General features: G+C 39.7%; 1 protein-coding gene across 1 annotated transcript in view; it reads left to right on the top strand.

Moving 5' to 3' along the window:
- The window catches only part of cacna1ha (calcium channel, voltage-dependent, T type, alpha 1H subunit a), a 128,781-nt gene that overhangs the window by 78,747 nt on the left and 28,895 nt on the right, over window positions 1-21,139 (top strand). The window contains exons 8-18 of the mRNA XM_039611146.1: window positions 3,604-3,696; window positions 4,521-4,759; window positions 7,469-8,001; window positions 10,711-10,877; window positions 11,117-11,311; window positions 15,182-15,333; window positions 16,745-16,930; window positions 17,057-17,174; window positions 19,660-19,815; window positions 20,253-20,340; window positions 20,450-20,724. Coding sequence (XP_039467080.1) covers window positions 3,604-3,696; window positions 4,521-4,759; window positions 7,469-8,001; window positions 10,711-10,877; window positions 11,117-11,311; window positions 15,182-15,333; window positions 16,745-16,930; window positions 17,057-17,174; window positions 19,660-19,815; window positions 20,253-20,340; window positions 20,450-20,724 — 2,202 coding nt within the window. The remainder of the gene's footprint in view (window positions 1-3,603; window positions 3,697-4,520; window positions 4,760-7,468; window positions 8,002-10,710; window positions 10,878-11,116; window positions 11,312-15,181; window positions 15,334-16,744; window positions 16,931-17,056; window positions 17,175-19,659; window positions 19,816-20,252; window positions 20,341-20,449; window positions 20,725-21,139) is intronic.

Genomic DNA, 21,139 nt, shown 5'->3' on the forward strand with positions numbered 1-21,139 from the left:
TGTTGTGTTTGTAGATATATGACTGACTTTAATTATCCATAAAATCATCACATTCTCTGTAAGATTAAGGTCAACTATTGTATTATTATATTTTAAATGCTTTAAAACAAAGTAAACGCTGAAAGTACAAACATCGCTAATGGCAAATAACTTTGCCGACATGTGGCCAACAGTAATGTTTTAATGTTCCTCATTATTAAACATTTGCACATAAAAAGTGACATCATATTCAGTACTTACGTTTAACAGTTTACTCTTCGCCGCCACGCTTCTGCTGCCGTCTGCAGCAAAATTATCCACAGTGACTGCCGCGCTATAAATTGTGGGATATGTTGGGCCACGAAGTCTACACCGCCACAGCCTTAAAATTCAGGGAAATGAAGGTCGAATTTGAGGGCCGCATTTCGAGCAGCCTTTGAATTGGGACAGCCTTTGCGCGCCGCTGTGACGTAATCGGCCTTAAAATGCAGCCTTTAAGGCTGCAGACCCTGAATTGGGATACAGCCAACATGTTTTGTCCAAGTTGTGGAAAAAAGTTGGTAGAGCAGTCACCAAACTTCCGAACAGAACAACTTCCGGTTCAAAAGGCTACCGGATCCATCATCCAATCAGTGATGCCTGTTGTTGCAGCATTGGTACCTACCTCTTCCGGTTTGGTTTTTGTTTTTGCGCTTTTCAATTTGTTTTTGCGTTAAGTGAATTTGTTTTTGCGTTAAGTGAATTTGATTTTGCGCTTTTCAATTTGTTTTTGCGTTAAGTGAATTTGTTTTTGCGTTAAGTGAATTTGTTTTTGCGCTTTTCAATTTGTTTTTGCGCTTTGCAATTTGTTTTTGCGCTTTTCAATTTGTTTTTGCGCTTTTCAATTTGTTGTGCGTTTTGTGATTTGTTTTTGCGCTTTTCAATTTGTTTTTGCGTTAAGTGAATTTGTTTTTGCGCTTTTCAATTTGTTTTTGCGCTTTTCAATTTGTTTTTGCGCTTTTCAATTTGTTGTGCGTTTTGTGATTTGTTTTTGTGGTTTGCACTTCAGGGCCACCGTAGAAAACTGAGCGAGAGGGGCTGCTATTGTGTGTGTGTGTGTGGATAATAGCAAACACTGAAATACAGTTTTTGCACACAGCAATGAATTTTGTTCACTCAAATTCAGCTTTCCTTCGCTCAAAATAAATTTCTCCTCAAAATACAACACTTGCACCTGCAAACTTTTTTTACGTGCGCTCAAATTTTTTTTACGTGCGCTCAGAATAGTGGCACAAAAATAACGCCATACTTTAAGAGTAAATCAGGCTTATTCTGTGTCTCCTTGATCTGGAATAGAGTTTAAATACAGTGAAGTTAGCATTCAGAAACCAGGTAATTGTATTTTTGCAAGCTCACAATGTCACGTCGATGTTTCTGTTTGTTGCATTTCTAATATTTACAACATTGAAACATGAGCGATATTGAAAAGTCAGTCCAGTAAGAAACTGAACCAGAAAGATAGCCTTCTAACAAAAATATCCAGCTTTCCAACATAGTCATATTTCTTATTTTTTGTCTTAAAATAGTATAAATTTGAAATTCATCCTGGTAAAAAGTCCTCTTAAGCTATCAGTGGGTATGCATCATGACCTTAAAGGCTCTTCATTTCCACATGCCAGTTTCTGAAAGTGTATTCCTCTTCTCCCCTCTTGCTGGTTCCAGCTCCCCAGAAGACCGTGACAGGCTTTTCCCTATCACACCCTTTGTGCTAACACTGTCTGTACTGTTGTGATATGACTTTTATCCCTTCTAGTAGATATGTGCTAGTTTCGCTGGTACTGTAGATCTGTCTGTGTGTCTAATGCGCTTTGACTTGCACGCCTTGACTTTCTCAAACCGAGTCTTACCTTCGCATTACTTTGAAAAGCTCAAATGCTGAAGACACACAGAGACAAATGGACTAATAACAGACTACTAATCCCTCTTTGGTTCTCACAGGTTTACTCTGTTCCCGCATATGTGTGGTCTCAGCTCACAATGGGCGGGTTAAGAAATTTTTGCTGATTTTTCTTCTCTTTTAGGTTGGTTTAATAAGCAGCACTTTGAGTCTTAAGTAAGATTAGCTTTTTATCTAGATAAATGATGTGAACATGTCTCATAAACTTACAGAGTGTGGCTACAAATCCACGTTTTTCCCCACACTCACATGCAGATTTGAATATTTTACACCTGCTGGTGGTATAGATGCAGATCCATGCGATGAGTAGTGACTTATTACTGGTTCACAGTGGACGTCAATGGCCTCCTTTGCTTTTCTCTTAAATCATCTGTCTTCTCTGTCCAAAATGTGAACATTCGCATCCTTGAAAACAGTGTCCTTTCACCTTTAAACAAGTAGATTGGAGTGGAGTTCAACTTTGCATGGATTCATTAGGTACGCTAAAGTTATTGTACAAACAAACCATCTGATTCTGAGGAGGGTCATTTGGGATGGAGGGACCCAAAAGTGGTCTGTTAAACAAAAGAATAAAAGCGAGGGTGAAGCCACTCACAGGTGACAGCAGAGAGCGTGCTGTGTGCTGCATGTGCAAGCCATTTAGATGAATTACAGCACTGGGTACTGTCTGATTTTAAAGATGAGTCAGTAGATGATGAGCTTGGCCTGGAAGCCACTGGATAATCTGTTTACTTCTGTGTTCTCTCTCAGCTACACGGTGTCATAATATCGCTCCTTCACATATATACTAGAGTTGCCTTTCGCAAAATGGCTTAACACAGCCCAAGATTTATATTTACATTTGCCCACGTCCATAATGAATTATGAATCCTGTGGTGAATTAATCAGGAACTGATTACAAAATATGTGACATTTAAATTCTTGGTTAGTTAAGTAAATGAGGTAATCAGGTGTTAAATGTACAGTTTACAAGACCTGCATAGATGTTCTTGGCTAAATATGTTTTGTACCTATGTATGGTTTGTTTAGCATACGCTTGCAGTTGACACATATGAACTCCTTGGTAAATCTTCTGCATAAGAGAGCAGATTAGTCTCCTCTGGGTGTTTGTGTGTGCATGTCTACCTGTTTGTGTACAGGGGGATTTTATGCATGTGCGGTGTCTGTTTTTGGTATGTTTCACAATTTTCCATTCACACAGAGGTATGTGCTGGCATCTGAGCCTAATGTACATAAATTCCTGCTATTGTGCATGCTCCGCCAGTTTTTGCTGTGGTGTTTCAGGCTCCGCTGAGGTGTAAATGTTGAGGTGTGATTGTATTATCAGCTTGGCTGAACTGAGCCACCGTTTTCAAGTCTCAGGATCTCAGATGCTCATTAGCATAGTGGCTACATGAGACAAATGTGTCGTTCCTCTGCACTAGCACTCGCACACAAACACACACATCCTTTATAACATGTTTTAGGGACACTGCAGACTTTCTTCAGAGGAATAGCCATTAAAAACATAACTGGAAATCTGATTGCTGTATACTGCAGTACGTATGTGTCTCTGGGTATTGGTGTACACGTGTGGGTGTCTATGCCGTTTTTGAAGAAAAAGTAATGGGCAGAGCTATAAAGGAATGTTTGCTTTTTATTGAAACTAAAAGGCTCCCACTCTCTGTCTTTTTGTCCTCTATCACCAGGTCATCACACTGGAAGGATGGGTAGACATCATGTACTATGTCATGGATGCTCACTCCTTCTATAATTTTATATATTTTATACTGCTCATTATTGTAAGTACCTCTTTATTTTTTTGTTTAACTTCTCTTTATATTCTTTTGTTTTGCTAGAGCCTTGAAGCAACAACAAGACATTTGATTGGGTCCAAAATATCTTGTTTTAAAGGACATTATTTTTCATTTTTGCAAAGGACTAATCCAGATAAATGTGAACGCCTGCAGCTTTCTAAGCCTGATCGACTTTTTGTTGAGGAGACAGCTGTCTTTAGACGCAGTTTTCCTTGGTTTGGGATTTTTAATTGACCTAGTCAACTAAGAAACAGACACTGGAGTCAATCTTCAGATTGACTATGCTTAAGTGCTCTCAATACGAAATGAGGAATTAATAACCAGGTGGAGAAAGTGCTCATCTAATTTGCAATTCATCTTTTAGTACCACACACTAATGACATATTTAGCATACATTTCATTATTGAGTTGACATTTCAAAGTTATAGTAAGGACAAAGCCACCTCACTGGAGGATCATTTAAATGTAATTATTTCTAAGTAACTAAAAAACTGTTCAGTTTTGTGTTTACAGTGTTCAACCAAGCAGGCAGCATCTTAAATAATGAATAAGCTCTAATAATGCTCCTTATATTTTTTACACCATAAGGAGGCATAAAGTCAACAGTGAATCAAATATTTATAAAGTAAACACTGTCTTGATTCTTTATACAGAAAAAAAGGTGAAAGACTTTTATGACACTAAATCAACACTTTTATGGAGCAGGCCTTGACTCAATTAAACATACTATATCATTTTAGGCGGTGTTGTTGTGGTTTTATCACATTTGCAGCTCTTTGCGCTTTCTTTACCTTTCCCTTTTCAAATAGGTGGGCTCTTTCTTCATGATCAACTTGTGCCTCGTGGTCATCGCCACCCAGTTCTCCGAGACAAAGCAAAGGGAGAATGCACTGATGCGGGAGCAGCGTGCTCGTTACATGTCAAACGACTCCACACTTGCCAGTTACAGCGAGCCGGGCTCGTGCTATGAAGAGATGCTACGCTACATTAGCCATCTTTACCGCAAGTTAACACGCAGGCTCCAGAGGATATACTCTGGCTGGCACAGGTACGTTACAGGTTGGTTTTTTTTAGGTCTGTAGAATATGTCTGGGAATGTCTAATTTCGTAGCAATAAATGTGTTGTGTGGTGATGTTAGCAAAAAACCAGCAACTTGGACTTTGTTACTTAGGGTGGAGATCGATAGCTCAAAAATTTATTGGTAAATGTAATGGACAATTTGTTCTAAAGCCCTCAACATCAGGCTGAAAAATGCCAAGTAACTTTGGTAAAATGAAAAGAATCTCTAATCCAACAAAACAAAAAAAATCCCATCATGTGGTGCTTTTCAGCACGGTGCTAGAATAACATGAGTTGTACTATTAGCACCCCAGTCATACAGGCCTAGAGACTGGTCTGAGACCTCATGGCAACCTATGGAAAAATGCGTTAGTGAGTGGTTACTGAGGGTTGCTGGCTGTCACTTACAAAGAGGATAGTCAACAAAAAACCTCCTTACAGTTGTTTTGGTTGCTAGCAGGTTGCTGCGGTCACCCATAGTGCGCATGGAAGACTGTGACTTGTCTGTAAACACTCAATACCTACTATCTGAGCTGTCGTAAAAGTGCACTGCAAACTAGAGATGGCACGATACCACTTTTTTATTACCGATACCGATATCATAAATTTGGATATCTGCCGATACCGATATGAATCCGATATAGTGTGTTTTTCAATCAATAAAACTGTTTTTTAATATATTGCTGCATTTTGTATAAGTTCATACTCAAGTTTAAATAAACAACAACACTAAAGCTATTCTGTTATACCTGTATGTAAAAAATACACTGCGCCCAAAATATTTCATAGTTCAGCAACACTGATCAATCTAATAAACTTAAACCTACACCATCCTCCCTATTCTGGTATTTTAAAGAGTACTTAGCAAAAATATTAAGCAACCTAACTAATAGGGTTGCAAACTCCCAGAAAAAAAAAAAATAGGGAACCACCCACCCTCCACCTCATGATGCTTAATCGATGTAATCAACTTTAATTTGATGCAGGGTGAAAAAAATGCTCAGAAATAAATTATTTTTCAAGAATAATTAAATAGATTCAACATCTTTCTTCAACAGAATTGCAGAATTCACAGATGGTACTTTCCCAAAGGAAAAAGTACTATAGCTTACTAGGGTATATTAGACTTAATAGTTACTATATACAGTAATGGACTTCTATACATTTTACATCAGATTAAAACTTTGGGTGTAAGTTTCAGATAATTATTTATTAAAAGCTAGAGATTTTAAATGAGAATAAGAAAGAAAAGTATGTCTTTGTGCCCCTTTTTCCTGTTCATGCCCCTATCGGCCCCTGGCTAAACTTTGCTAGATCCGCCCCTGCACAGTTACCAGCCGTCAGCTACGTAGAAAAGGATCCTGGTGTAGAAAGTAATATTAAATCAATTCTAACAACAGCTTATCAAGCTTAAACGTGCTGCTGTTGTTCCGCCGCTGGTTTCTTCTTTCTGGTGCAAAGTGGGCCAAAAACAAAGAAGAGAGACGGACTCGCGACAGAAAAGCGATCAGCTGATCATTAAGCAGTTTCATGAAGTAGCGGCAGGAGAGGGAGAGAGAGAAGAGGCAGTCGCTCCATATATCGGTTGTTAAGCTTAACATGGGAATGCTTTACAAACATTCAGAGATGAACTTACACACTTGCTTTACTTCTCTCTGGGATAACTTCCTCAGAGATGAAATGCTGGTTTGGTAGCGAGGCTACAAATACACACAGCCGCTCTATCACGTGAGCACACTGCTCCGACGTGCTACGGTTATGAACAAAGTTACGCCGTGTCGCAAGTTTTGTGAGGTGCTTTTTTGATATTTAATGGATCGGATTACATTTTTTATTTCTCGCCGATATCCGATCCAGTAATTTAGGTCAGTATCGGACCGATACCGATACGTAATATCGGATCGGTCCATCTCTACTGCAAACCAGCTTTCACTTTCATGAAAAGTCTCCATTTCTGAATTGTCTAACACTTTTCTCCATTTCACTACTACTACTGCACAATGGTGGATATCTCCTAGCAATCAAAACAATAACAAGGAATCTTTTGGTGGATCACCATGTAACTCTTGAGACCAGTTCCACATAACAATTCCCAGTGACCTCCAGCAACCATTTGCAAATGTTTAGGGAATACCTATTTTATCCAACCTATGTTGGCCAGTTGGTCACTCAGTGGCATCTATGCCCGTGTGACTGAGGCTTTTGCACTTGATTTCTCACCCACTGCCACTAACCACTTGCCAGACGGTCATGAAATGCATTGTTCCCTAACGACTTGCCAGGCTACGTGACAGACTCACCTGATATGGCTATACTTTTAATTCTCGTTATCTAGTTAATTGTTTTCAGAAGTTGAGATCAGTAAATTAGCAAAATACCACAAAAAGATCTTCACTCAACAACTCTCCCCTAGCAATAAATGAATAAATAAATTAATTAATTAATTAACCAGTGTTACTTTTCCAGGACCCAATATATTAATTCCATCCATCCCTCTTATGTTTTGTTGTTAATTTGCAATCATTTTGTGGGATTTGGCAACCGTGCACCTCACAGAATTACATTGTGCCTGCCAGGAATATATTAGAAATGCTTTCTGATGCAAACACAAATAAACAAAAATCTATCTTGAATAAATATTACTATTTATTACTAGCCACCCTTAATTATTATTCATGTCTCTTTTTTTCTGAACAGTAAACGTCGTAAAAAGGTGAATCCTAATGGCAGTGGTGGAGGCAGTAATGGTGGCGGTAATGGGCACGGCCACGGTTCCAGCAGGGGCTGTGGAGGGTCAGGCCCAGGTAACGCATTGTGGTTGAGGCCAATCCATAACCTTTTACAACACCATCAGCATCAGCACTGTCGCCTCAGCAATGGCGGGCAGCACACCGTCAGTGTGGCAACCGCAGAGCACGTGGACAGAGGAGGACACATCAAAGTCGGGGAGGAACTGGAGATGAAGTCGCTTACCGTTCGGAGGGGAAGTGCAAATGGAAACAGCGATAACCCGACCGCTGTCACCCAGCGCGTGGGCTCATTACTCGGGCGACTGAACGGGGGGATGAACTATCCCACCATTCTGCCGTCTTTTGTGTGCAGCTATAGCAGCAAGACGCCACCCCCTCACTCAAAGCAGTGCGGCTCTTGTCCGGAGCATCCGCCGAACCACCCGGCTTCTGAGCATGCCGAGACACTGACCAAGCTTTACCAGCTCATGGGACAGCACAGTAAGAAAACAATCACTGCACACAGACACACAGACAAATGGGTGGATCTCATAATTGTAGAATCCAGAAAATATGCATGGGGAATCTGCATCCATGGGAATACTAAACTTTACTGCTCGTCATTGTTTTTCTCGTCAGAAAGATCAGAGGTTGAGTCCGCTTAAGGAAGAAGCTACTTTTAGAGTGTTTAAACCACAATCAAACATCTAACAAAGACGAAAGATGAAAAGATAAAGTTTTTCTTTTGGTATTTGTCTTCCATTGTCCTTTAAGTCTCCTTCACATTCTCTTTGCGACGCTTTAGAATTCCCTCGGGCTCCATTATAGTTTTGTCATCACACTCACTTTCATTCAGTGCTCTTTCTTTTACCCTGCGTCCTCATCCCAAGCTTGACCTGAAATAGCCCGTGGCTGCTTCTGCAGTGTGTGTGCATGTGTCTCAAGAAGCACTTAGAGTCCTGACAGGAAATCCATGTCTCAAGTGTTAAAGTCATCAGTGCAGAGAAGTGGATAAAGGGGCAGGACTGACTGAATCAACACAGTGTGTGGGGGAACAGTTAAAGGAGGAAAAGTATGCAGTGTTAAGGAATGTAAACAGGAATGCAGGTGTGTTATGGTATTCTGAAAACAAGTGGCTGAGGATGGAAGAAAATATGGAGTTTATTAATGTATTCATAAAGTATGAAAGATTTAAGATCCGCATTGAGAAGCTGAAAGAAAGGCCGCCAAGAGAAAAATAAATTAGAGCAATAAAAAGAAAGAGAAGAGAGCTGGGGGAGGACGCATAAAGGAGGGTTGGATTCGGGGAGACCGAGAAAATAACAGAGAGCAGAAAGACAGGAGCTGCGCAGAAATGGCATGAAAGACATTTCTGTTGTGTCATTAAAGGGTGAGACTAACAGTAAGCACGAGAAAGTGATGTTAAGCAGCCTGAATCCTTTTGGAGAGTGAGTGCAATGCTTAAAAAAAACATCACCCTAAATTGTACTCTGTAGTAAAGATCACATATTTACTCATTTGAAAGGGGGATCTGTTCTGTTTGCTTTCAGCACTGTTAGGTAACTCACTATCTGCTAAACCTTATAAGGTATGGCTTTAGAGTGTGAATCATGTTTTCGGTTCCTCTTCAGTTTTGGAGGACCATGTTCTTGGGAATATTTTCAGCTCTGTAGCCCTCTGATTTCGCTGTAATTTTAGTCTTATTGAATAACCTTATACGATGGGATCAGTTTAAACAAAATTTTCCCCGGACAAGGGTTTTGTACCCTGACGGAATTTGCGAAAATAATTTGTGAGTATGTCAAGAACTGGAGAAGCGTTTAAGATTATAAATGACAATAAAATACAATGAGAGCACTTACAAACCTTTTTTAATAGCTCGGGGTATAGACAGTGTTGTAAACAACTTTATGTGCTGTTAAAGCTGCTTTTGAAGAGCTGACGTTTTCAGAAGTCAAGCTTTGCCTGTGTTAGTTTTCAGCTTTGCTCTGCAGTTCCTCTGTACTGATTTTAAAAGGCTCCAGTCAGAGAACAGAAGGTGAGACGAGGCAGCCGAGATCTCGAACTGTGGGCGAGCTTGCAGTAGTCACTGCAGAAACTGAATGTGTGCTGGCCGCGTGCTGAAAAGGACGGCCCTTCGGCACAAAATGCAAAATTTCACTTATGTTAATGTCTTTGAGCTGTATCATTATACCACAAGGTTTCACCGTCTCTTTGTCTCTTTATGTTGTCCTTATAAAAAAGTCGACCACATAAACATGTAGAAGCACTAATTTTTACTCCCCTCCAACTATTCTGCTTTTACACCAGTAAGCTTAACGAGCACCAGCAAGTGCTTTGCAGTAAAGGACTTGCCAATTATTGCCCGGTGCTTTATACTACATAGAGTTGGTCCTACTTTGCTAATGGGGACTTCAGGCCTTTGATCTTTTCTATTATTTATAGTTTTGATAAAGAATACACTTGGATCAAACGGAAATCAATGCTAATGTCGAAATGAACGATGTGCTTTAGTAGTAAAGATGCAAATTGGAGCCTAACTTATATTGATTTCTTAAATTGTCTAATAAAATCACCATAGCTACTTATCACTTGATCCTTGCTTCAAATATGTAAGTTTAAGAAAGTTTATCTTTATATTTACATTTAAAAACTTGATTTTTTTTTTACATTGATTTACTTCTATTTCAGCAGGATATAGAATATATAATGTTAGAGTCGGACCAAAATAGGATTGATGCTGATACTTGGTGATATTAAAAAACTGATATATTGGCCAATATTTTCTTTTCTTCCAGACACACAAATATAAAAAGATTTCACTAAAAAAATGTGTGTAGTTCTTATTTACGCACTTACACTCCATAAGACTCAACTTGGATTAGCTGTTTGTTTGCTGTGTTCAACACATGTGTGTCGTGAACAGGGGAGCTGAGCGCCCTCTGGTGGACAGACTGTACAATGGCAGCATTCATGTCGCGCTTGAAGGGTGTTTCTCTTGTGGCCTTTTTCTTTTAACTTTAAAAATGTTCAATCAATAGCTGTTATAAATATCAATACCAATATACCGGGAAGTAGATATTAATTTAATATAATTTGTAAAAAAATTACCAAATCAAAACGTGTTTGCTCGTTAAAGATAAACAGATAGGACAGCTATAGAAACTCCTTCAGCAATGTCTGACCATCATCACCCGTTCCTCCTTTCAGGTCGCCAGCGGCTGCTCTACCAGCTGGCGGGTATGGTGCCCAGCCCTCTCCTCTTGGAGCTACTTAGCTGCCCTTTGTGTGCCAGCAGCCTGGAGACCTTGGAGCTGGAACTGGGAGACCTAGAGGGAGGCAAGGGAGAGGCAGATGGACTACACGACTTCCCTCAGGTCAGAATGGATGGTTGTGGACTAATGATGATTTTAAACCTTGATGATTAATTCACAAGTGTTGATTATACATATAATGATGTGAGGGTGGTATATAAATAAATAAATACAATCTTTTAGTCTTCAAACCCAACACAGTGTTGTTTTAATGGATTATTTTGCATAACGTCTAAAACTACAGTAATTAAAAAGCATAAGACGTCCTTGTTGACTTATTGTATCCAAAATCTTGTATCCAGGGGGCTGATGTGAGAGGAGTGAGGGGTCGGAGCAGACGCCGTGGGGTTGTTGAATACGAAAATGGAGTGGTTCGTGCCTGGAGGGACCTCAGGGAAAAACTAAAGAGGATTGTGGAAAGTAAATACTTCAACCGCGGGATCATGATCGCTATTCTTGTCAATACTCTCAGCATGGGAATAGAGTACCACGAGCAGGTAAGACACAGGGGATAGGGTGTCGCTTTTCTGGGAATATGACACAAATCAGTGGTTTAAAGCTAAGAGGGCTACGGGTGACAGGAGTTTAGTGAAAACGGGTGGCAAGTGTGTTTAAACAAATGCCTTTTTATGGCTCGTTCAGTCTGGGAGTCTGAATGAGAGGAAACGAGAGTTAGAGATGGAGGCAGAGTGAAGAGGGCTGAGGGGCTGAAGGAAATAGAGGGAAGGAGGGGGGTGGAAGGAGTAGCACCCACTCGCTTCCTCTTTCTCACACATAAATTACACGTCCAGGCACTGTCACACACTCCAGACTCACAGTTTCGACTTTATCCTCTGTGGCCAACATCTGGAAAGTTTTACATTAAATAATACCATTGCCCTTTCCCTTCTCCGGTGTCACACGGACACATTTATGTAATGATATTTCACATTTACACATAAGAACTGTTCCACTTCCCAGCAGGTCTGGAAATGGCTACAAATCCAAAGAAGAGATTCTGGTGCGTGAACAAAGATCATTCCCTTCTTTCCTCTCTCTCTGTGTCTCCATGTCTCCCTCTCCAGGGGGATGTGTGTGCGTGTGTGCGCGCACATGTGAGTGTGTTTCTATCTTAGTGGCATAAACATAAGGAGCGACTAGAAGAACCATGGCCTTTTTAGGGCAGTGACACACACATACACATGAAGCGAAGTGTTAAATACGAGCTCCTCCTCCCCTCGGTAGTCATCATCCCACATATGTTACACCTCGCCAGCTTTTTGAGACTATGAGTGTAGCTGCGTGCGCGCGGAGAGGTGTATAAATGTGGGAGGGATAGTGCAGACTTTGTATGTGTGTAGAGAGACAAAGAAAGAGGAAAAGAGAACAAGGGAGGTGATCAATGCTTCTTTTGGCTGCGTTTAGATTTCATTTTAGAAATAGGCGGAGGGTAAAATCGAGGTGTAAACTGACGTGCGCGTAGTTTTCACACATGGAGCGTGGCTCCCATCAGATGAGGTGCTGAGCTGATCTTTAACCTCACAAATTTCATTACAAATTGAAATTCACGTAGAGTACAATTAGCAGGCCTTGATTGCAACATAAAAACTGTGTCTCTTGTTACTTAATCAAAGGTGGTTTGAAAACAACAAATGCAATTTTAAAAGCATCTACTTCATTCTCATAAGAAATAACAGGTTTCTGGTTACTTTGCTTCACATGTGAAAGATTTTTTATGTGCATTAAACGTTCATGCATGTTACAGTTTTATTAATTCTGTCCCTAAATAACAATTACGGGTTCACTGTGTAAAATGAAATACATAATAGATGCTAAGGTACACTGCATAATTGAGTCCACATGATTAGATTTAGATTTGTACAGGGCTGGTATTATGATAATCAATGTTTTTTTCTGTACACTGTTTTGCTTAAAGAGGCGGTGTGAGGTGTGCAAGTCTCTATTTTGCTTTTTGTCCTCTTGTTCCTAAGGGCAAGGTCACATGCAGAGCTATGTTCAAAATTCTACACTCGAAATGCCTCCTTGTGGGTACTGAGAGTATTTAATTTTGATTGATCACCTCGTCGGTCGAATGTAGGGGTGGAAGTAGAAAACCGCGTCTAAAGCAATAGTCCAGAGTGCTCGATTGGGACCATAAAACAAATTGATATATGCTTAAGAGCTTGTTATAATTGTGAAACCTCTCAGTTTCAAATGATCGCAGCAATACAGAATCGATTGTTGCATGAGGCTGACGACTCAAAGGCACCTTCGCTGACGTTATTAATATGAAGAAGAGTGTTTTTTTCAGCTTTTCCAATCCAGTTTTGTTTTTCATTTGCCCAACAACTTAAAAATGCTTTTCTTTGAAGGTGAAAGGAGTAGCATATGTAGCTTTTGCTGTGGCGTGAACTCAAACCCAGGCCCCTGTTGTGTAGACTTGGGCGTGCAGGTATCCCACTCAACCAGGTTAGCTGTAGCAGCACCCACAGCTCTGTACCCTTGAGTTGTTTTGATTTGTTTTATTCTACCATGTCAAACATAATGCGCTGTCCTTTTTCAACATGCTGTAAAGTGGTGCATAAAGTAGAATTTATAGTCACAGACTGAATAAGAATCATCTGCAAAATGCTTTTTCACTTCTCCAGTGTAAAGACAGAGGGCCACTGAGGTACTGAAAATGCCATTAAGTCCAGTGTTAAACAATAATACATGTGTCTAGTACTATGTTTGCCCAAGACAAGTGCTTGCTGACAGCTCTTTTGAAGTTTTATTGAATTTATTTAAGGCTTTTCGTGTGATGTTCTGTCTTTGAAAAAAAATTAAAAAAGAAAAAAACAAACAAACTTATATTCTTTCTCTCACCACACAACACAACAGCAGTTGTATTTCAGTCCCTTGACATTACTACTGTGCCTTACCCCCCCCCATGCACAGGCTGGTGTTGTTTTAAGCTCCCTGAATGTCCAACTTAAGTCACAAGCTCATCAGCAAAAATGCTGTATAATTTGTTACTTTGTTACACAACCCTGTTCTTACTCCACATTACTAAATGCAATTCATATTGATAATGGGCTTACAATTATAACAGCTTTAGCAGCAAGCATTTAAACTACTGTCAATCTTGCACTGTATAACAGAAGTACTATCAGTGGGTACGCATGATATTGACAGAGATGTACCATATATAAATTTTTCGTACACTGTGTTGCCAAAAGTATTCACTCACTCAAACTGATAGACCACTTTTAGGATGAATTAGAGGAGACTGCAAGCATGGCCTTATCAGTGTCTGATCTCACAAATCCACTTTTGGAAGAATGGTCAAAAATTCTTGTCAACACACAGCCTTCCCAGAAGAGCTGACGCTCATATACCTGCAAAGTGTGAGCCGACATCATATTAAACTCTATGGATTAAGAATGGGATGTAACTAAAGTTCCTATGTGCGTGAAGGCAGACGAGTGAATACTTTTGGCAATATAGTGTATGTATATTAGTGCTGTCAGTGATACTCATAAATATGATCTAGCTGTTATGGGCCTGGGGGTTTGGGTCTACTGCTTGTTGATTCCCACATGTAGAGAGTCACAAGTGGTGTTAATAAGTCTTCCTTCTGTGGCATGAGAACTAAAATCTATCACAAGCTAAAGAGTTTCACAAACTGTGAGGGAGAGTAGAGAGAATTTATGGTTTCACTCATGTGGGGATCATAAATATTCATTACGTGTGAATTTTGGGATCGCACAATGCTTGTTAGCAAAGACTCTTGATACTTTAAAAGAGCAAGTAAAACGAAGTGTAATAAAAAGGATAGTGGTTGAAGGGCTATTTTTTAAGAGCATTTAATGTTCATGCAGGAGAATGATGTGAGACTGAGGTGCAATGTTGAAAGTCCACATTCACATACGCGCTATTACAATGCATTTGTAATACTGTAACAATGGCTCTCCAGCAGACTCGCAGACAAACAACAGACTTGCAATGCTTTAGCTAGTTTGTCCTGAGCATTGTATGAACTCAGGATGTGGCACCAGAAAATTTACTGGAGCGCAAAAATGCTGAATTTTTAATACAAGACTTGACGTTTTACAAGAGGGCCTCGGTTAAATCTTTGCTGGATCACTGAGTGATGTGGTAAGTGAAGTAGATCAGCAGTTATAGATTGGTGTTGGCCCCATTTGATTGATAGGGCCTGGCTGCAGCTGTGATCTTGACTGATAATGTCTCAGCTCATGGCACAAAGACTAGAAAGGCTTGGAGGTAATACAGTGGAGTTACTAACTATCTTGCCTCTTCATTCTTTTGTTTTCCTTCCTGCTTTATCTCCCATGCCCTCCTTCCCCCTCTTCTTTTCTTTTGCATTCTCTTTCTTTTGCTCCATCCAGCCCGAGGAACTGACTGATGTGTTAGAGATCAGCAACATCGTTTTCACCAGTATGTTTGTCCTGGAGATGGGTTTCATGCTGCTGGCTTTCGGCTTGTTTGGATACATCAGGAACCCATACAACATCTTTGACAGCATCATTGTTATCATCAGGTAGTATTTATCTGTGCTGTTTTGTCTACACGCAGAGAAGAAAGCGCAGAGAGACTAAAACAATCAGTAGCAGACAAGTAACAGTTGGAGGTATAGCCTAATTTCTCACCAACTTGAGGTTTCAGTTGTCAGGTTCAGTGCTGTGGCATCTCTTCTGTAGGTAAGATTGTCACAGTCATAAGGGAACACACGTCACTTGCTGCCTCAGCAGACTCCTTACTCTGTCAGTTGTGGTTTGCAGTGTGGCTCTCCTTTAGCTTTGGGCCTTTCAAACTGTGATGTTCTGTTACTTTTGCTTTTGAAGTAGAATTAGCTTTATAATCACTACAGGTAATCCTGTTACTACTGGTGAGCCACTTTAAAACATACATGTAATTACCTCTGCCAAGGATGTCGTGTTTTTGGTAGTGTGTGCATGCATGTCATCATTGTGCCTGCAAACATGTTAGCTAAACAACTTTGAGATGAATTTCAATAAAACTTTGTAGGGCTGTAGAGTGGGGTCATATTAACAATCCATTAAAATTTGAATTTGAAAAAATGATTTAGTGGTCAAAAATCATTCTTACATATAGGGTATTTAGTTTAACATTTAGAAAATAACATATTAGAATAAAATGAAATAAAATATGTCACATTTCACCTTTGACCTCTCCTTCAAGGTCAATAGATTGATTTGAATGTCAAAGTGATAATAAATAATAATAATAATAAATAATAAAGTCTTATAGCTTTATTTATAGTTAATGATATAACTATATATTATTAACTATATATGGGAATTCTAAATGTCACATTATTTTATTATGAGTTTGTTATGTACATTACAGTAACAGGTTATAACTGTTTAAATACATGAGCAATGTTCCTGAGTAAGTGTAAATATATATATATATATTTGAAAAAATATGTGATTTTTAACCTAAGTTTAAAAAGAACAAATAAAATACAATAAATATATAAAAAGATAAAATATTTGCTTAAAAGTAAACACTCATGCTGTGCGATACTGCAAATTTTGGTATTGAGCCAATACAAAGTAAATACAGGGTCAGTATTGCCAATACCAATACTGATACCGATATTTTGAACTTATAAAGGCAGCTTGTGTAGGTGAGAGCAGTGTGTCATGATTTATGAGATGAATCATCAATTTGGGGGATAGAAATAAACTATCGATCCTATATTGTTAGTATCGACCTGATATCAGTACCGCCATTGGTATCGATACTATTGATATTTCGGCCACCTTTAGTACTGCTGGAAAGTGAGCTGCCTTGGTGGAGGTTTCTCCTCTTGTTTTGTTTATGTGTTTTTTCACAAACAAATTGACGTAGACTGCAGATAGCATCAATGCATGCATGACTGAAGTTGTCCAGTATTTTAATACTTTGTTGTGGGTTGTTCTCAGTGTGTGGGAGATAATTGGCCAAGCAGACGGTGGGCTGTCAGTCCTGCGAACGTTTCGTCTGCTACGAGTTCTGAAGCTGGTTCGCTTCCTACCCGCTCTGAGGAGACAACTCGTAGTGCTGATGAAGACGATGGACAATGTGGCCACCTTCTGCATGCTTCTCATGCTTTTCATCTTCACTTTTAGGTAGGGACTAAACAGATTTAACACTTTTCCCACCTGTCTCTCTTCAGGCTTCTTTCTAGCGATGAAATGTGGAGTATTAATGCAGACATCCAAATTAACATGTCTGCATTTCATTTTTCTCTGCAGTATCCTGGGCATGCATCTTTTTGGGTGTAAATTTAGTTTTCGCACAGAGAATGGAGACACCATCCCTGACCGAAAGAACTTTGACAGTCTGCTCTGGGCCATTGTCACTGTGTTCCAGGTTAGTTCCTGACTTACACTGTGCAACACTACTTTAAGTTTGAATTATCTATAAGTTGGCTTTTGCTTTCCTATTTTTATGTCACATTGTCCAAACTGTGCATGACGATAACAAAATACGAGCTTACCTGTATCCCCAGCTATAATATACATATACTGTAGACATCCGTTATAATAACCTGTCAGCGCCGCCTCTGCTTCAGGGAAAAACAGAAAGAGACAGATATACAGGAATAACCACATGACCTATATAAATTGCTTAGGGAGGGTTCTGATGAAGTTACAGATAAGGTGGTGAACTGAAGCCTCCATCTTACAAAGAACTGAAATAAATAAGAAATACTGCAAATGTCCTCACGTGTTATTGGTGGCATGGAGTCAGGCGCACTAACCACAACAGAGGCGAGCATATCAAAATTAAAATTTAGAGATTACATTAGATTTAATTAGACTTTCTTTCTTCTACTACTTAATCTAGCATAAGAAAAATAATTGTTATTTATCAGTCTCCCTTTTGCTGTTGCTAATCGGCCTTTTTACTGAAAAGCAGTGGAGCTTATTGTGCTATTTATTGTATGTGTGTGTGTGTTTGTGTGTGATTTTATTTGAAACAGGATTGATTCTGTAAAATGAAAGATCATCATATTTGTTTTTTTTATAATATATTTACCAGAAATGCACTATATAGAATGCCTGATGGAGTTTTTACCCAGTTGTTGGCTGTGAGTGTTATTTGGCTATTCTAAATGTCTAAATCAAATGTCAAAGTCAGTCTAGAGTGTGTTTGTGTGTGTGTGTGTGTGTGTATATTGCGTATTTCTGCCAAGCGTCTTCTCTTGGTCCAATGCTGTGGAAAATTCTTCCTCCAGAATCTCTCTTTCACTATCACTTCTATTTTTTGCTCTCCCTCCCTATGGAGGTTGTTCAATCGCACATGGATTGTCCTCTTTTCTATATTGGATGCCTCAGCATAAGACTAGAACACAGAATGCAGAGCACTGTCTCACTTTAGTGCTGAAGAAGCGTTTTGCCCTGAACTGACTGTCATACGCTTGCAGTAGTTTTCTGGAGAGTAGCTACAGTACACACAAATGTATGCATGGCACATACAGTGGGGGAAATAATTCTTTGATCCCTTTGTAAGTTTACTCAAAAGAAACGAACAAGCTCCAAAAATCCAGAAAATAAATTACATAAAAGTTATAAATAATTTTGTTATAAATAATTTAAATAATTTGATCCCAAACCCAATCCACAAATTACAGTCAGTCAATTACAGATACTACTGATCTCAGTTCATCATGACTGTAAAGCACGCCTGTCCACAGAATCAGTTTCTTCCATTACGACCTCATCACCACCAGGGGGACAGCCAGACAGTTTTTAGAGGACATCAGGAATAAGACTGTAAACCAGCACAAGGCTGGAACGAGCTACAAGACCGTCAGCAAAAAGGTGATGAGAAGGTGACAATTGTTGGTGCCATTATTCAGAAATGGTGGAATTATAAAATGACCATCATTCGTCCTCATGATCATGAGAAAGATGGTAGATCATCCCAAATGATCTGAAGGCAGTTGGGACCACAGTCACCAAGAGCACCTTTGGTAACACACTACACTGTAGTGGAAGTCTTGCAACGCCCACAAGGATCCCCTCCTCAAGAAGACTCATGTACAGGCCTGTCTTAAGGCGGCCAGTAAAACAAATGATTCAGAGAAAGCTTAGGAGAAAGTGCTGTGGTCAAATGACACTAAGGGTCTTTGGCATCAACTTGACCCGCCATGTTTGGAGGAAGAGAAATACTGAGCATGACCCAGAAAACACCATCCCTACAGCTAAGCACAGAGGTGGGAACATTATGCTTTGGGGCTGTTTTTCTGCTAAGGGTGCAGGATGACTTCACTCCATTAAGCCAATGGATGGGTCTGTGTACTGTAAAATTTTGGATGGAAACCTCCTCCCCCCTGTATGACAATGTCCTAAAGCATACAGCACCACCAAGGCAAAAAACAGATGGCTAAAGAAGAAGTGCATTAGGGTCATGAAGTGGTCCAGCCAGTCTCCAGACTTCAGTCCTATAAAAAAATCTGTGTAGGGAGCTGAAGCTTTGAACTGCCAATCAATTTATAACTTTTAGGTTTTATGTGTAAATATATATGTATACACACACACATACACACAAGCACAGTGAAGTAGGAGGGCAGAGATGGAGTTTGCAGACATGCAAACACACATGTAGACTCACAAACTTCCCATGTTAATCTACAGACAAACAGTATATGAAAATGAAGTATTTCGCCAGTAAAAGCAGCCGAGCATATAATGTCCTCATGTTAATTTCTGCTAATATCTGAGGCTTGAACTTCTTATCCCCACTTTTAGTTTAATATCTCTAAACTTCACATTTCCCCTGTCCTGAATTTGTCCTTCTCCTTTCTTGTTAATGTATGTGTAAATCTCTGTGTGCGCCATTCATTTCATAGATTCTTACCCAGGAGGACTGGAATGTGGTGTTGTATAACGGCATGGCTTCTACCTCTCCATGGGCGGCTCTCTACTTCGTTGCTCTTATGACATTTGGCAACTATGTGCTCTTCAATTTACTAGTGGCCATCTTGGTTGAAGGCTTCCAGGCTGAGGTGAGAAGGACTCGGACTCGTTGGTTTTTAGATACAATGAAGAGTTCAGTATTTTTGGATTGTACTGGTTTATGTGCTGTCGCCATTTTCCAGTATCCTACTTGTTGGCTTGTTTTACATTTTCAAAGCTGGTAATAAGGCACTCATATTTGTGCACATAAGGTTCATAAAAGACAAAAATCCTTTTTATTCACTGCAAATTTCCTGTAGTTTAGCATAATAAAGCCTTTGAAGAACATAAGAAGGAAGGGGAATTTCCCAGTCACTATCAGTCCTTTATCATTCAACCATGTGTGCCCAGTGTGTCTTTGGAGCGATTTAATTTGCTCATGGTCTGGGTGTTGATTGAAAAATGTTTTCCCCGTGATGTTGAAGTCCAAACAAAATGGGAAGCCAATACAGAAATATCATTGTTGTCGTGTATGCATGTGTTACAGGGTGACGCTAATCGGTCAGAGTCAGATGATGACAAGAAATCAGACAACTTTGATGAGGACGAGAAGATAGAACAGTTCAGAGACACAGGTAATGGTGTTTTCATGATATTCCTTTTCTGCTTTTAGTGAAAACAGCAGGAGAAATAAAGCAATATGAAGCATTATAATATAGTACTGTGTATAACTCTCCTCCACAGAGCTAAAGCTCTCACTGATGATGACAGGTAATGGTCACATTGACCCTCGTGGCTCTATGGCTCCTCCCATAATCATGCGCACAGCAGCCACACCCATGCCTACACCTAAGAGCTCCCTTGGACCTGAGTCCATCCTCGGGGATGAGCTCATGTACATGGACGGAGTACCTCAATATAATGAGGTAGGACTGGGTTTTCCTGAGGCAGGGGTCGGTCACCCAGAGTCCCGACGGGGAAGCTCAACATCAGTGGAGCCATATGATCCGCCTTCTCTGGTAAGTTATATGAAAGTCTTCATGTAAATACCATGTACAGCACAATATCTTCAGTTAATCATTAGTTAATTATTCCTGGTGGACTCATGGAAGATTCAGTAGATGTTATGAGGCTTGTTCTTTTATTTGAGAATCCATTTTCCTTATTGCTGATTCAGAATAAAAAAACGTTATACAAACATACTATGAAACAAACTCACATCAACAAATTTTTAAAAAAGGGTGGAAGATATGAGACCAGCTTCATATGTGCATACCTGGGTTTCAAATGGAGTACCAAATATGGCCTAAAGAGCCAGTGAGCCCAGTGAGGTAACACTAGTACTAATCACAAGCTTCAAATGTTTCATTTCACAGAAATGAGATCCACTTATGTCACATTTGTGACATTTTGACAATGACATTTAGCAACACC

Source organism: Oreochromis aureus, linkage group 4 (assembly GCF_013358895.1).
Source record: "Oreochromis aureus strain Israel breed Guangdong linkage group 4, ZZ_aureus, whole genome shotgun sequence".
Classification (NCBI taxonomy): domain Eukaryota; kingdom Metazoa; phylum Chordata; class Actinopteri; order Cichliformes; family Cichlidae; genus Oreochromis; species Oreochromis aureus.